Raw genomic sequence first — 17691 nt, forward strand, 5'->3', positions numbered from 1 at the left:
TCAAGACGTCCGAGTACTTCGACTGTTCTGTCTTCATGACGAGCGCGTCGCCTTCTCGCGCTTGGCACCTACTCTTTTACGTCTTGGATTGGTTTCCCTAGCTACTTCTACCCGCGGCTTGTACTTCTTATTCTTCTTCCTCTTCCGCTCTACCTTCATCCAAGGGGGTCCTCCCCTTGGTTCGCCCTACTCTGTGGCTGCTGAGGGCCTACCAACGGTTGCAACCCCTTGTTCCCATCCTCCCGGGACGGGCCAGCCTAATCAGGTCCACCCTTCCCAGCTTTCCGGGACACCTGGCTGGGGTCCGACTTGCCGCCATTGCTGCCGAACTTCGTGGTAAGTATTCGCCTAGCCTTGCGGGCACCGTCAGACAGCTCCTCACCTGCTGGCTGCCTCGCCCGCTTGTCAAGTGCTTGTCAAGAGCAGTCGCATCCGCCACACCTTTTGGACTACCTGCAAAAGCGAAGGCCTCCGTCTGGGTAGACTTCGTATCCTTTTCTTTCACAGGTTCCGCCGCTGCTGCAGTCTTCACGAGTATCGCGTGTTCCTGATTGGCACCGTCCATCGATTTACGAAGCCGCAACAAGGCCGTTTTCAGGTCCTTACAATGTTGGACTTCGTGGACTCACTCCATGCAGTATCTCCACCTGCTGGCTTGCCGGAAGGTGGACCGAAGCTCCCACGCTGGAGCTGCGTACGCAGCTTCCCGCACCTGCGGTAAGCGACGAAAACTGTGGGGGGTGCCCAGGTACCCCACAGGCTCCGTTAAAGATCGAGCATCTTCACCCACCCCACCCCCTCGATCACTCATTCCTCGACATGGGTCGCCGATCACTCATTCCTCGACATGGGTCGCTTGACACCTTGAATTGGAGTTAGTAGTCCTATTCTTGGCCGGCGACTACGCGGCTGACTCGCAAGTGGGGGTGAAGGTTCGTCAGGCCCTGGGACTATAATCCCTGCTGCTCCTCTGGAAGATGGTATGATTATCTGTAAACACGTTCACATCTATGCTACGATGCCGAATCCACGTACACACAGAAGTAAAAGTATACTCTGAATTACTATTATTTATGCATTTTGTATCCGCATCTCTTATTCTCTCTGTTTTCATGCTATCAGCTGCTTCGCCTGGGTTGAAGCGAAATGATTCATCAACCCAGGAGAAGCAGCAGATAGCATGAAAACAGAAAGAGAGTGAGAGAGATGCGGATACAAAATGCATAAATAATTGTAATTCCGTGTATACTTTTATTCCTGAGTGTACCTTCAGTACATCAGTGAGTATGTAGGTTCTATCGATGAAATTGCAGTTCTGCTTACCGAGTTTCGGTACGACGAATCCAGTATCCTGAAGATAGTAAAAGCCTGAAGGATAAGGCGGGCGAGTTTAATTGCAAGATCGCCGGACAAAAACCCTGTAACTATGCCTGAAAGCGTGGAGCATGGAGAGCACGTTGCGTGGACTAGGTGGAGCATAATCTGGCGATCGATGGGCGTGGCCAAGGTTCAAGAGGGGTGGACGCGGACCAAGTGATATGGTTACAAATTGTTGATTCTATTCTCTCATGCTATGGCATAATACTAAAAAAATGAATGGAATGAAATGAAAACAAACTGATAAACCAAATAATGTATGGGAATTCCACGCATTTTCTAAACCTGTATCAATGCTCCATGCACCAAACAAGCATGCCACTGTATCAATGTATTATTCCCAAGTAAACCCACCGCACAATGAATGGCGATGATGGGACTGATCCAAACACATCCACCGTTGATAAGTCTGCGGCTCTTCACCTCTCCCGTAACTGTAGCTGCACACAGAAAACGAATAGAAAATAAAGATTCCACACCATATACAGACGATTCAGAACAACGGAAAACAAGTTTCCCCCGGACAATCATATGGACGGACAGAGGTACTCTGCACCGCAGTTCGTGATTCGCTGTACACGGCAATAGATCAACCATCCCATCCGTCAATCGATCGATAACCGACAGCCAATATGAAGAATCTTATTTTGGCGTTGTTGGTCTTGTTAGCGGTTGCAAAAACCGGTAATTTTGCGTACATTTTTTTTTGTTATTATATTCGTTAATTTTTACTCCAATAGGAACATGCCAGCAGCAATGGATACGAGGTGTCGAGAGCGCTCACGTGGTATGGCAACAGACGACAGATGTTAATTGATTATTTCGATGCATTAATCATCTTACACGCTGCCTGCAGGTTCAAATCGGTCAACGACAGCCCGGAGGCGGAGTAACAATCGTCTGTGGTGGATCTTACCTGGGTGAAAAGATGGTTGTGTTAGGGGCACACTGTGCCAATAAAAACGGGTAATCAGAACAGAACTTAAGTCTTCAATATTCGTCATATTAAATCGCAAATTACCCCACAGGCGACAGCCCGACTTGGCACGATTCGGTAGTTCCAGCGGGAATACCTTTGACATAGCTATCGCAAACATCACACTTCATTACCGCTACAAGCCCCAGTTCGACTACCACAATATGGCAATCGCGATTCTCGAGAGGAATCCCCAAATCTACTCCAGTGCCATCAAAGCAGCGTGCATTCTGAAAGCACATCCCAAGACGAATACTCCCGTGCAGCTGATTGGGCCCATCGGCGATGGTAGTGACCGACTGGAACGAGCCGACCTGCAGGCCGTTGGTTCCGAAAAATGCCACGAGTATTACAACCCCAATCGAAAGCTGCGGTTCGGAGTGCTGCTGTGCTGCTTTTGCGCGCGCAATGCCAAGCTCGACCGGTGCACGGTAAGTACCGTTGAAAGGCTTTGATATGAACGAATTTGGTGTTCGTTCGCAAATTTGGCCCAATTTTTTGCTAACTTTGGTACAATATTGCCTATGAAGTTTATTACATAATTTTATAACTGAAATTCATAAGTGTTTTATAATTAGGCAGAAACGATTCAAAGATTACTATTCTATTTATTTGGTTTGGAAACCAATTTTCATCGCCACCAGTAATCATGTTTAGCTAGACGGGTTTGGTGGTCTAGCTACCGCTTCGGGTTCGTATATAGAAGTTCCTGGGTTCAAACCATGGCCCGCCCCTTTTCTCCTACTTTGTTTTTTTTTTTCTATGAACTTTCCCTCTTCTATCTATTCATGTATATCTATATGTTTGTCTCGGCCTCTCATCACTTACTCTCCCTTCCCCGCATTGACCTGCAACCTGACGTGGCAGACACCATTGTCGCCTATAATAGAAGATGCCGTCTAGCCCCCGGAAGGATATCTCATTAGTTCCTTGTGTGAGTGTAGCAGGTCTGGCGATACTGGAATAGCATCTGCGGGTGCAGATCAAACTCAAGCTCAAGCCACCAGCAATCATGTTTTTCACTGGAAAACTCTGACTAATTGTTAGATACGTTTATATAAGCCCAAAGCTTCTACAGGAATTGTTACTTTACAACATTAACGATCGAATCTACCACCATACGGTTCCAACACAGTTCTCAAAGTACAATTGAGCAGCTCCTGTATTTGGAGTGGGAAAGAAATTAAAGTGTGCGATGGTTATTGTTACAAGGACTCTGAGATACCTCTATAGGAAATCCAAACAAATGTTTCTATCTAATCTCTTGAAATTCCTCACAGAATTCACAGATTCTGAGATTCCTGAAATAATGGTTCAAAGATTCCTATAGGGTATCTCGAACTATTCCGCTTAGTTATCTCTTGGAATTCAATTGAAAGGTTTCGAAAAAAGACACTTGGTATTTCTTCAGGAATTCCTTCTTCTTGGAGTTACTTGTGGGGCTATCGGGTATAAATAGGTCGGCTCCAGAGGCACGTGCTCCACCATTTCGGAAACTTGTGCCATTAATTGAGGCTAACCAAGATAGCCTTTTTGCCTTGCCTTTCTCGTACACCAAAGTTTATTGAAATGCTATATGTTCACTAAAAAACGAATTTTCAGTAGAAGGCTCCGAGGGTCACATATATCAATCAATTCAGTTCGACGAATTGAGATGATGGCTGCTAATTGGAGTTAAGACCCTAAAATCATGCAATATGTGTGTATTTGGTGTAGGGAAGAGGTCCGGAATACAAAATTGGCGACCAGAATATCCAAGATGGCGGTCTAAAATCCAAGATGGCTGTTCGAAACTCAAGATGCCGGCTGTGTAATGGTGTTTAGGCCCTACAAGCATGCAATATGGGTATATTTGATAAGAGGATAATTTCCGGAGTCTAAAATAAGCAACCAGAATAACCAAGATGGCGGTCCCATATCCAACATGACGGCTGATTAATGGAGTTTTAGCCTCTTAAAGTATTCAGAATAGGTATATCTGGAATAGGGAAGAAGTCTAGTGTCCAAAAATGGCGAACAAAGATTTCAAGATGGTGGAATCAAATCCAAAATGGTGGATGAAAATTAATGATTGCGATTTCTTTAGAGTTAAGGGTCAAACATCAAAAGCCAGATAAACGATATAATTTCTGGTGCCATGAAATTGATTTTTGTTAAACGTATTACAGTGCGATATCATCAAAATGTTTCTTGAGTTTTGTTGAAATGGGGTTTCGAATGAACGAGAAAGGCGCCATCATCGCTAGGTGGATTAATTAGGGTTTTTAAATTTCTTATGGAGGTTTTACTGAGATTTATTTTGGGAGTATCATCAGAAATCGGAGTTCATTCAGGAACTCATTTTTCGTGTTAATCAAGTGGTTAATTTCTTCTGACACCCCTCCAGAAGCTAGAGAAACATCTGGAGGAATTTCTAAAACAGTTTCTGGAAGAATTTCTGGATAAAACCTAGAGTAATTCCAGGACAAATTCTTGATGGATTTCCAGAGAAATCTTTGGAGAAATCTCCAGGAAAGTCCATGGAAAAGTCCATAGAACAACTCCTGTGTAAATTCCTGGTAGAATTCTCTGGTGAAATTCTTCCCCGAAAAATGTTTAGAGGATGTTTGAGAAAATGTCTGAAGGAATAACTGATGGAATCTCGAGAGAAATCCTTAGAGAAATCTAGCAAACGCTGGAACCCTGGCAAAAATCCTGAAGCAATTCTTGGATAAGCCCCTTGGATGAGTTTTTTGTACACTTCATAACTAAGTATATAAAAAAGTTCTTTTAGGAAGCCTCTGTTTAAATCCCAAGGGGAAATTTTACAGACATTTTACAGACATTGAATTGTGGAGGAATCATTGGTAAAATGCAGGATTATTACCTAGAGGAATTCCTGGATAAATATTTGGTAGAGTGGGATTCTTGGAAGAATCCCTGACGAAACTGCTCCAGGAATCCGTAGAAGAACTTCCAAATAAATCCGTCAGGGAATATCGATAGAAATCCCTGATGAAAGTCTTGGAGTAATCCCTTGAGAAATTCCTGGAAAATTCTTGAATGGATTGCTAGACAAATCCTTGGTCATAACTCTGGAAGAACACTGCCTATAAATTACAAAAAGACTCAATGCTCAGATAGTTCTTGGCCTGCTGAAGAAACTGCTCTTCTATCTCATCAAGTTCTTGAGGTTAACTCCGGAACCGTGTGGATCAGGTAACGCCTAATGTTCCTCATGCAACTCAAATTAGTTGCAACTATTTTTCATTATGCAACTCATTTCAGTTGCATAATGAACCAGTTCGGAAAAATTGAAATTACGTAACGCAAAATGCCAAATTTTGCGTTACGTAATATTTGAACGAGCCTTTTGTGGTAAAAAAAACTCGAATGGGTATTAGGGCACAGAAAAAAAATGGTATTTGGTAAAGTTAACATTCAGTGCTTTTTACAGCAGAACTATTAAATCTTTTATTTCTTTTTCTTCTTGTCATAACATTCCTACTGGAACACAGTCTTCTCCTAGCTTATACCAATTGTGGTCTACAGAAGACAGTTACCATTGGTTAGCACAGCTTAAATCATAACATCTAACTTTAGCTGTCAACAAATGAAAATGAATCAACATCTGATTGATAATTGTAGACACTCATACTGCCCGAATTAGCTACGTTTCCGCTGCCTTTCCACTTTAATTTCCAGAGCCTAATCTCTAAACAATCTCTGGAGAAATCTTTGAATAAATATTTAGGGGAATTTCTGGAGAAATTGCCCGAGGAATTTTGGAGCGGACCCTCAAATCTGATCCCTTCTAGAAGGAATCCTTACTGCAACCTCCGTAGAAATCCCTAGAGGCATATCGGAGCATTTGCTAAGAAACCATTGAAGGAATCTCTATTGCAATCTTTGAAGAAATCTCCTTGAGAAATCCATGGAGGAATTGCTGAAAAAATACTGGGGAAATATCTAAAGCAGTGGAGAAATAACAGCTGCAATGGGATGTTTAGTTCTAGCATGAATTCCAGAAAAAAAATCCAACGAGATTTTCTAAAGCAATTAAAGAAGCAATACCAAGAGATTTTCGTATAGGAATATCAAGAGGTAACCCTGGAAAAAATCTCAAGAGGGACCACCGGGAAATCCCAATTGGGTAATCTAACAGAGGAATCGTAGTGAAATCTCTAGAGGAATTCCTATATGCGTAATAACTGAAGGCTTTAATAGAGGAACATTTTAAGAAATTCCTAGAAGAATTCCTGAAGGAATCCTGAGAGAAATTCTTGAAAAAATCCTTAGGAAAATCGCTACATCAGTAGGTTGGCTCCAAGGGTAAGTTCTCTTCCGTTTGGGAAATTCGTGTCTTCCGTAGATTTGTTCATGGATTAATGCACGGAGTATCCATGTAGGAATTATTGTAGAAATATCTGGACTATCAAAGCACATATCTATGGAGAAATCCTAGCGGGATAACTTGAAAGAATCACTAGGAAAATCCCTGGATAAATCCACGTAGCAATTGTAGGAGGAATTATTGGAGAAATCCCTAGAGAAACCTCTGGATACATCGCTGTAGGAGTTCATGCAGAAATTTTTCGGAAAAAGTCCTGCAAGAATATCAGCAAAAAAAATTGGAATAATCCTAGCAGGAGTTCCTGAACAAAACTCAAGAAAAGCTTCTGGAGAAATCTTAAAGACACATCTGAATAAATCGTTATAAAATCCCCGAAAGAATTCCTTTAAAAACTTCCAGCGATTCTTGTAGAAACGCTAGCAAATAACTTACAAGAAATCAAAAGAAAAATCTTGAAGGAATCGCCGCAAGAATTTCTGGGGGAATCCCACCTAGAATTCCTTAAGGCACAGCTTGTTAACGGTTATTGATTCAAATATTCGATAAATGGTCAATAGATCACTCGCGGTGCAGGCATCGTTTTTACTTCTGTTTGACGTTTGCTCACTACCACCACCTAGGGCTGGCCCGGCCAAGCACAGTACATTTAGTATTGGTCGATAACGTTTTCGTGGCGATGTTTTTTATAAAAATTTATTCAAAGTGTTACTAGTGTTATTCTCTGTGCTTAAGGGTTCCTAATGGATAAATCGCTGGAAGAATTCCGACAGAAATTTGTTAAGCAATCCAAGCAGGAAATCTACAACACAAATCTCATAATAAATATCTGGAGCAATCCTAGCAAATAAACCTGGAGGAATTCCAGAGATGCCGGAAAGAAGAAGTAGATTGGTTGACTTGTAATCACAACAACAGGCAACGTTTATTGTTTGTTCTGTTCTAGAGAAAACTAAGAAGAATAGTCTTTAACCCTTTGGTTGGAGCCTATGGGACATCATGTATATGATCCTGGCGTTGAAACCGATCATAAAAAAACTTGTTCGAAACCAGCGAAGTTGAGACCATACTAGCAAAACACTCCGGCTTTAAAGAGTTAAGCCCATATAGCCACATCAAGCGCACGTGCAATCAGCAAAACCATTCTGAGGGTGGCGAGTTTGATTCCCGATAAGCCCAGAATCCGTTTTTTTTTTATCTGTAGTAACGAGATTTTTAGCCCTAGGCTAGTTCATCTCGGGACCCACGCTTTACTTCCCTTCCGAAGGAAGAACTCACATTTTGCGAGTTTGTCGGGAGTGGGATTCGATCCCAGGTCCTCGGCGTGATAGTCAAGTGTTCTAACCATCACACCAGGTCCACTCCACGGCCCCCCAGAATCCGTTTCATAATCAACATTTACTTAACCCTCTAATACCCAAATTTTTGATTTAGATCTGAATATCATTTTTCGTCATCTAAAATCGATTTAAGCATGTTTTGGAAGATGATTCTTTTTAATTCTCGATTTTGTGAATTTCAGTTTTTGATTTTTCTAATTTTTATTTTTGAACATCCCCACACTTTTATATTTTTCCTGGAAGTCTATTTGGGATACGGATTTTTTGAGACGAAAACATTTTGAGATTTTATGATAATGGTTGAAATATATTTATTTGAAAATTTTTTTATGGAAAATTTTATTTTCCGTGTAATTTTTAGGAAAATCTTTTTAGAGTGTATTCAATTCCCTTAAACTATTCTACTTTGATAGAATGATTTGGGATAAATTTAAAATATGTTATTTATAGGGATTCAATACAAAATAATCAATGACTTCTGAAAGGTGACTGAAACATCAATTTTTCAATGATTTTTCAAAAATGTAAATACGCATTGAAAGACACCAAAAACCATTTTGAGATATACAGAACGGTCCTAAGTATCTGCCAAAAATATAAAAAAAATGATTATCCACGAAACAAAAATTACAAAAATACTCAAACTATACCCCGTCTAAAGGCGGGGTTGGGTATTAGAGGGTTAACTACATTGTGTATAAAATATCTTCAGACACGATATACTCATGCAACCAGTCTTTTAGAGATCACAGTCATTTACACCTTTTCGTCGATATTCGGCTGCCTTTGTCTCCGACATTCGCAACACAAGCAATCAAACTACCGTACGAAACAAAAACGTCAAACGAATGCACTTGAACACGATTACGCCTTCGGGAGACGGTTCGGCTTTTGTTATTCGTGTCTTCTTCCACATTAAAAGCTGTGTTGGCCGTATGCGTGTCGTATTCAATTCAACAAGCAAGAATAAACTAATATTAACCTTCATAATCGGAATTGACTTTTTTTATGTTTATTGATCTTCGTCCTACCGCTCGTGTTGTGTGTAAGAGGTAACGGTAGCGCATGAATGTAACAAAGCAAGCTGACACCCGACTGCGGCACCGAAATGAAGGTAATGAAAAGTGTCGAATGTTTACAAGACTGCATGCAACATAAACATTGGCTGTGGGGGATCTCGGTTAAAAAATTAAAAGTTCTCATAAAATACTAAGCTGAGGAGCATGCTGTGTCCCAGTTGAAACGTTACGCCAACAAGAGAGAGAACTGGAATCTTTCAGCAATTTAAAACAATGTTGGTTTGAAACATTGGCTAAGATTGGGTGCTAAAATGGAATCATTTATTCTCTCGATTAACGGCTACGCAGTCTTGGGATTTAAAAAACGAGTTGTTTTATTCACCCGACGTTTCGACACGGGGATAGTGTCTTCCTCAGGGGGAAAATAATTACTATCGTTTTTTGTCAATTGTTTTGTCTAACTGAAACTGTCCCTTTTTGTGTCATGACAAAAACCGTTAAACTGAAAGTGATTCCGAAGTCATGTACCAAAAACGACACAAAAAGGGACAGTTACAGTTAGACAAAACAATTGATAAAAAACGATAGTAATTATTTTCCCCCTGAGGAAGACACTGTCCCCGTGTCGAAACGTCGGGTGAATAAAACAACTCGTTTTTTTAAATCCCAAGACTGCGTAGCCGTTAATCGAGAGAGTCAACCATACAGTCGTATTTCAATGGCAGGAATAATTTGTTTTTGTAGTTCAAAAAAGGCTGACAAAATCGGGGGCTGACAAAATCGGGTCCCCACTGTAACCTGTTTTCAGATAATGTAACCTACTCTACATTTTAATTTATTTACCTTACTGGTCAGACTGAAGCCTGAGTGTCTTCTGCTGCACATAGGAGTCATCTTCGTTCGCCTCGATCCATGGCCGTGCGTCTCCAGTCACGCACTCTGCGAAGGGCTTGCTCGCTGCGTACCACGACTTCTTGTACCGGTCGGATTGGTCTCGAGAAACATTTTCATCAGGTTGCTATCCGACGTCCTGATGACATATCCCACCCAGCGTAGTATCCCGATTTTCGTGGTTTAGACGATGTTTGGCTCTCTCAACAACTAATGCAGCTCGTGGTTCATTCGCCTTCTCCAAGTCCCGTCTTCCATCTGCACTCCGCCGTAGATGGTACGCAACACTTTTCGTTCGAAAAATCCATCGGCGCTTTGGCCCTCGGCACGTACTCTGTGATCCTCTACATAGAAACTGTGAATAAAGAGTTACCGCCGTTATTTGAAATGATAACTTTGGCGAATAAAGATGTCAGGAAGAGTTGAAAACACTAAGCTGAAACAGAACGCCCAACACTCACCAGATCACGCTCCTCCTGGTCCGCCTATCATGCTCTCTGCGCTCCACGCCTTCTTGTACTAACTGGATGATTAGCAAACACCAACTTTGCAGGGTTGTTGTTCGGCATTCTTGCAACATGCCCTGTCCACCGTAGCAGTTCAGCTTTGGCCACTTTCAGAATGTTGGGTTCACCGTAGAGTGCAGCGAGCTCGTGGTTCATCCTTCTCCGCCACACACCATTCTCATATATACCGCTGAAAATCGTCCTTAGCACGCGCCGCATATTTCATGTCTCGTGTCCGTAGAGGGCCACCGGTCTTATTACGTCTTGTCCATTTGGCGCAGGGATGAAGCTTCACAGATAAGAAAACACGACGAAGAAAAGAGAAGTATCGATGATTCATTTTTTCAGCGCCTCGTGAATGAACCTGTTTTTCCAAGTAGCAATTTGCGGTTTTGCCAATAGTTAATTATTTACGGTTGAATGACTGAATTAATCTTAGATAGGAAAAATGACGCCTTCGGAAGTTGCATACTGTATTATCATCAAGAGGGGTAAATGAAGCTGTTGATATCTAATTCTTGGTATAACTAAATGAACTGAAAATTATTACAATATTGCACAGTCCACTATACTCTCTTACCCATAAAATTTGAGAAAGGTAAAAATCGATAAGATCGTTGAGCATATTGCATCGAAAAAGCAAGAAAAGTTGTTCATTTTACACTACTCTCCCCCATTTTACAGTCATTCCCCACACACGTTGATTAATTATAAAATATTTCCTTTCCATCATACACCAGAATTTACACAGCTCACCCCTCCAGATCGTCGCTCGCCGTTTGGGCAAGGAAGTACCCTACTTAATTGGCCACAAATCGATCGGAAAATCGTGCGATACGAACACACCCGGGATTTACACCCGCTACGGATCGTACTTCGAGTGGTTGGAAACCGTCACCGGGCTGAATCTCGACGAAAAAGGTATGTAAATGACGGGGCGGAAAGGGGATTTTTCGTTTGTTTGAACTACGAATTAAATCCGATTTTATCGCTTCTCTCTCTCGCTTTCTGTCTGTTTCAATTCACAGAGTGTTTCGAACGCTACTAAATGGCAACAGACTAGCGTGCTGCAGCGCGTTACTCATTAGCACCGATTCGGACGGATCAGTAGTGGATAAACACCTTCGATGAGGTATAGAGAAACATATGCTCAAATGATTATCTGAAAATCACCACATCCGGTGCGATTACTAGTTTAGTTGGAATACAATGTTGAGAATGCGAACGATTATTAAAATTCCTTGGAATCGACTTTTCTTCTTCTTTTTGGAGTGACGTCCCAACAGCGATAAACACAGTTCTATAAACCACTTCGACATCAATCCTCTGAAAGCTTTTTTCGCTAAAGCTCCCATTTGAGCATTTATCCATGTTTTTGTTTTTATGTTGATCATGGAAACCTCCTTTTCCACCAAACCAAATCCTGGGTCAAAAATTTAGTTCGTCATATGCGCTAATTCCCGTCACAGCAGACGGCAAATAGTATAGCATTACAAATACTCCAACATACCTTTGCCAATGTCTCATTAGATTGAAGCAAAAAGATGTAGACTGTGGATAATCAGCCTCTATAGCACTGGAAATCGAATAATTACATATACATGCATTTATTTGTTCAACATTATTAAGACAAGACATAATCAACAATAGTACGCCACAATAATCGGTTTGTGGCTGCCGCTCTCCATCCTCGGTGGCGCCCAATGCTCGCCAAGTCACACTCCACCTGGTCCATCGTGCTCTCTGCGCTCCACGCCTTCTTGTGCCAACCGGATCAGTTGCAAACACCAGCTTTGCAGGGTTGTTGTCCGACATTCTAGCAACATGCCCTGCCCACCGTATCCTTCCGGCTTTGGCCACCTTCTGGATGCTGGGTTCGCCGTAAAGTGCAGCGAGCTCGTGGTTCATCCTTCTCCGCCACACACCGTTCTCCTGCACACCACCGAAGATCGTACACGCGTCGCTCGGAAACTCCGAGTGCTTGTAGGTCCTCCCCGAGCATGGTCCATGTCTCGTGCCCGTAGAAGATCACCGGTCTTATTAGCGTTTTGTACATGGTGCATTTGGTGCGTGGGTGAATCTTTTTCGACCGCAGTTTCTTCTGGAGCCCGTAGTAGCCCGACTTTCCGCCTCCGAATTTCACGGCTCACGTTGTTGTCAGCCGTCAGGATCCGAGGTAGACGAATTCCTCCACCACCTGGAAAGTATTACCGTCTATCGTAACATTACTACCCAGACGGATCCGGTCGTGTTCGGCTCTGCCTACCAGCATGTACATACTTTGTTTTTGAGGCATTCACCACCAGTCCGACCTTTGCTGCTTTGCGTTTTAGGCGGGTGTACAGCCAACAATCAATATGAAACTGGAGAATTTTTTGTGACGCCAGTCGTTCCCCCAGTAAGTTCGCCCAATACTGGTGTTTCTGACGCCACGCTTTCAATGTCAGTTTGCTCCGCCCATCTTTATCGAAGCAAGACTGAGTCCACAAATCTAGTGACCATGACAACAAGAAAAAACGATTATTTATTGACACATTGGTGCTTATTGCGCTGCAGACTTTTCTTGTTAACATTGGCCCTTACGGCTTAACCCACACTACGTTGTGGTTGGAATCTTTCCGCCGAGGCAGCTCGGGATCGGTGGGTCTGGACCGGTACTCGGCCAACGGGAACCAGCGGGCATGTGTGGCTGTTCCAGAGGGAATGACATTTCATTTTCTAACCAAAAAAATCCGCTTATATCCGTCCATTACCGTCGCTAGCCGTGGACCCTATGTTACAATTAGCGAAGTAAATTATCGGAGTACATCCAAAATTTAAAAATAAATATCATAAATCGTCTACCTATGTCTATGAATTCCATAAGGAGAAGACAACTTATCAAAATGATCCGTGCAAAAAGATTGTACAACTATGTAGACTGGAATCGAACCATAAACGTCGAGATCACTGATCTCTTGTTTAACCCATACGATTACCAACGCTTGAAGATATGGTGATGCTAAATATGTATAAAAATCAATCTGTCAGTTGACACTGCGTCATTGGGCAATCTTTCTCGTTGTCATGGGCACTAAATTGGCGAACTCAGTCTTGCTTTGATGAAAACGGGCGGAGCCAACTGACATTGAAAGCGTCGCTTTAAGGAAACCAGTATTGGGCGATTTTACTGGGGGAAACATGGGGGAAAAACTGGCGTCAGAAATCGAACTGAATTTGTTCCTGACATTTATGTCTTAGTATTAAGTCTATGGTACAGCTCTGCCACCGTTCCAAATGTTCTAGCGATAATGCCCATGTCGTCCGCAAAGCACACAAATTGACCGGATTTTGTGAAAATCGTTCCCCGGCTGTTGAGCCCGGCTCGTCGCATCACACCTTCCAGAGCGATGTTGAAGAGTAGGCATGAGAGTCCGTCACCTTGTCGCAGTCCCGGGCGAGATTCGAATGAACTGGATAGTTCACCCGAAACCCTTACGCAGTTTTGCACACCGTCCATCGTTGCTTTAATCAGTCTAGTCAGCTTCCCAAGAAAGCCGTTTTCGTCCATGATTCTCCATAGCTCTGCGCGGTCGATACTTCGTATGCCGCTTTGAAGTCGATGAACAGGTGATGCGTTAGGACCTGGTATTCACGGCATTTTTGCCTTGCCGTACGGTAAAGATCTGGTCTGTTGTCGACCGGCCGTCGATGAAGCCAGCCTGATAACTTCCCACGAGCTCATTCGTTTTAGGTGACAGACGATGGAAGATGATCTGGGTAGCACTTTGCATGCAGCATTCAAAATAGTGATCGCCCTGAAGTTCTCACATTCCAAATGGTCGCCTTTCTTGTGAATGGGGCAGATTACCCCTGCCTTCCACTCCTCCGGTAGCTGTTCGGTTTCCCAGATCCTGACTATCAGCCGATGCAGACAGGTGGCTAACTTTTCTGGGCCCATCTTGATGAGTTCAGCTGCGATACCATCCTTACCAGCTGCATTGTTGGTTTTGAGCTGGTGAATGGCATCCTTAACTTCCCTCAGCGTGGGAGTTGGTTCATTTCCTTCCTCCGCTGCACTGGTGTCGTCGTGCCTACGTTCTCCACGCCGTTCAGGTGCTGATCGAAGTGCTGCTTCCACCTTTTGATAACCTCATGTCCGTCCGTCAAGAGGCAGCGAAATCAATGAGTCGTAGGCCGTTTTCGTTCGTCTGCTGGTGGGCGCTGAACTTACCAATCGTCGGTCTGAATTCCTCCTCCTGGCCTACCTGAGCGTTCAAATCTCCTATGATGATCTGGACGTCGTGGCTTGGGCAGCGATCGTACTCGCGTTCGAGCTGCGCGTAAAATGCGTCCTTGTCATCATCAGTACTTCCGGAGTGTGGGCTGTGCACGTTTATTATGCTGAAGTTGAAAAATCGGCCCTTGATCCTCAACCTGCACATTCTTTCGTCGATCGGCCACCAACCGATCACGCGCCTCTGCATATCACCCATCACGATGAAAGCTGTTCCCAGCTCGCGTATGTTGCCGCAGCTCAGATAGATGGTATGATTACCTCTAAATGTTCGCACCATGGATCCTGTCCAACACACCTCCTGCAGCGCTACGTTGCCGAACCCGCGGTCCTTCAGTAGATCGGCGAGTATGCGGGTGCTCCCAATGAAGTTGAGAGATCGGCATAATTGAAGTGTACAAAGCTGATTACACTCACTCGAAAAAATGTATTATTCCTCTGTTGTTCGGGCACTCCAGAACAGATGTCCTTTCTTGTATAGAGGGCAGATCATTACCATCTATCAAACAAGCTGTTCAGAAGTGCACTACCCTCCTAGCAGCCACCATTGTTTTATCTGTCAGCAAGTTTCCATCACGATCGTCGCTCATGACGGGAGAAGGCGTTGTTTTTCTCCGCACGCCATTGATAATTTCGTTAAACTTCTGCATATCATTTTGTCCCATACTCTCTTGCGCCTGAGTAAACACATTTTCCTCATGCTCTCTTTTCTTTTTGCAATAGATTCGTTTTTCGGCTGCTCTGCCGGGTTCCCAACACCAGCATCTGGCTTTTGGCAGCATTCTTCTCGTCCGCTACCCTCTGACACACCTGTTAGGACCCCTAAAAGTTCTAATATCAATGACGTCCGAGTAGTGTCGGCCATCTAGTAGCCGGCACATAATCGATTTGGTTGCAAACTTCGCCATTTGGGTGTCTCCAGGTGTGCTAGCGGATATTCTTGCGTGCAAAGTAGGTGTCAGGTGTCAGGCTATTGTCATTACTGACGGGGTGAAAGTAGAATCCGGCAACACTGCCTCGAGATTCTGTGCATATGCTGAGGCGACAGTATCCTAACCCTCTACATAGATGGTAAGGTAGACGGTACGGTAGAGTGTAGTATTGCTAAGTGAAGAATTAGCTAGTAAGTTAAAATACACAATAATGAGATAAAAAAAAAGATAGAGTATGGTAGAGGGTTAGGATGAAGAGTAGAGTAGAGGATAGGGTAGATGTTAGGGAAGAGGGTTAGGCTAGAGGATATGATAGGGTAGAAGAGCAGAGGGTAGGATAGACGAGAAGGTGGATATACAGGGTAGGTAGGGATATACAAGGGTAGAGGGTAGGATGTACGATAGGGTAGATGATTGGGGTGAAGAGTAGGGTTAAGGAAAGAGTAAAGGGTTATGATAGAGGGTCGGATAGAGGATAGTTTAGAGGGTAGAGTGGAGGGTTAGGGTAGAGGATAGCCTGTACAGGGTGGCAACGTGAAAGTGATACACTAGTTTGGGAGCCATACGTTGCCATCCATGTTATTGCATTGAAAACAGGTGTGCTTGGGGAAACGGGATCTTAGATACGGGGCTTTTAAGAAACAAAGGAATCACGGATTGACTCTGAAGAATATTTCCGACAGGGTTGCCAGATCTCACGTTCTGCTCAAAACGCACGCTGCTCACAACATTTTTTTTCGGAGGATTTCGGAGGAAGCGTCTCTGAATAAACAAAATGATCGTGTGTATAGAGCAAGTCTTCGTGAAATTCCTGCCAACAAACGAGAGGTTCAACGATATCAAAGTGCTGCAGCGGTGATTGTTTGGGGCGCCATATCAACAAAAGGCCAATTACCATTGTTTTTCATCGACAGGGGCATACAAATCAACAAAGAGTACTTTTTACAACACGTCATCAAAGATCACCTATTCCCCAGTGCCAAGAAACTGTTTGGAAAAGAAAGTTTTTGTTTCCAGCAGGACTCAGTACCGACGCAAAAAACAGTGGTTGTTGAACAGTGATGCAAGCAAAATTTACCGTGCTTCATCAGCTCATCGGAATAGCTGGTTTCGTCACCCGATTTGAACCCACTGGACTTTTGTACATGGGAATACATGCTAGGGAACCTGGGCGACGCAAAGAACTTCGTTTTGGATACCTTCAAAAACCGTTTGGTAAAAATTTGGGATGAAATGCCGGACGAAGAGGCGCGTGCGACTTGTAATAACTTCGAAAAGCGTCTACGAGCCGCACTTCAAAACAAAGGGGAATGATTCTTATTGAACTAAATACTTTGTAAGTTTAATACTTTGTTGTGATATTAAAAGTGAAATTGCAGAAAAATTAAATCATGTTTGAATTTTGCATCAATTTTCGAGTGTATCATTTCTACGTTGCCACCCTGTAGGTTTGAGGGTTTGGATAGTGTGGGCCGTTCATAAACTACGTGGACTTTGTGGGGGGAGGGGGGGTCTGGCCATAGTCTACGCTCCATACAAATTTTAAAATTTTTGTATGGTCGAAAGTCTACGAGGGGGAGGGGGGGGGTCTGAGATGACCAAATTTTAGTCTACGTGGTTTATAAACAGCCTCTTAGCACTTCAGCGAAAACACCCGCGAATGAAGAATTCAGATGACACACGCGACGACGAATAGTGACACGTTCACGAGAAATGATTTTTATTAATCACACTAAGTTAATTAGTACACACGCGTTTATTCAATAGTAATGGACTGTATTTTTACACCGACGACAATCCAACGATCGTTACTGATACCGTCGATGGTAGAAATCTAAAAAAATGAAGTATATTACATTTTCTGCTGTTGAAGATGCTGCGAGAGCACATCATCATCTGCTGCTCTTATCCGCTAGATGTATTCTACAGATGCGGTCACTCAATTGACCGATTTAACTTATGCCACAGTGGCGCGAAAGATTTAAAACCTAGTAATATCTAACAGATAGAGCACAAGGGTTACCAGGATTCCTCTTAGGATTCC

General features: G+C 43.2%; 2 protein-coding genes across 2 annotated transcripts in view; one reads left to right on the forward strand and one right to left on the reverse strand.

The window, feature by feature from the left end:
* LOC109416086 (aminopeptidase N) overlaps positions 1 to 17691 on the reverse strand; it is a 76416-nt gene that overhangs the window by 24987 nt on the left and 33738 nt on the right. The window lies entirely within an intron of this gene.
* Positions 1791 to 11690, forward strand: LOC109402910 (serine protease snake-like). The gene is made up of 6 exons (XM_019675652.3): positions 1791 to 2061; positions 2118 to 2164; positions 2234 to 2343; positions 2406 to 2784; positions 11180 to 11360; positions 11468 to 11690. The coding sequence occupies exons 1-6, from the start codon at positions 2010 to 2012 to the stop codon at positions 11485 to 11487; spliced, it is 789 nt and encodes a 262-aa protein (XP_019531197.3). The 5' UTR covers positions 1791 to 2009; the 3' UTR covers positions 11488 to 11690.

This window comes from Aedes albopictus, chromosome 1 (genome assembly GCF_035046485.1).
Source record: "Aedes albopictus strain Foshan chromosome 1, AalbF5, whole genome shotgun sequence".
NCBI classification, from domain to species: Eukaryota; Metazoa; Arthropoda; class Insecta; order Diptera; family Culicidae; genus Aedes; species Aedes albopictus.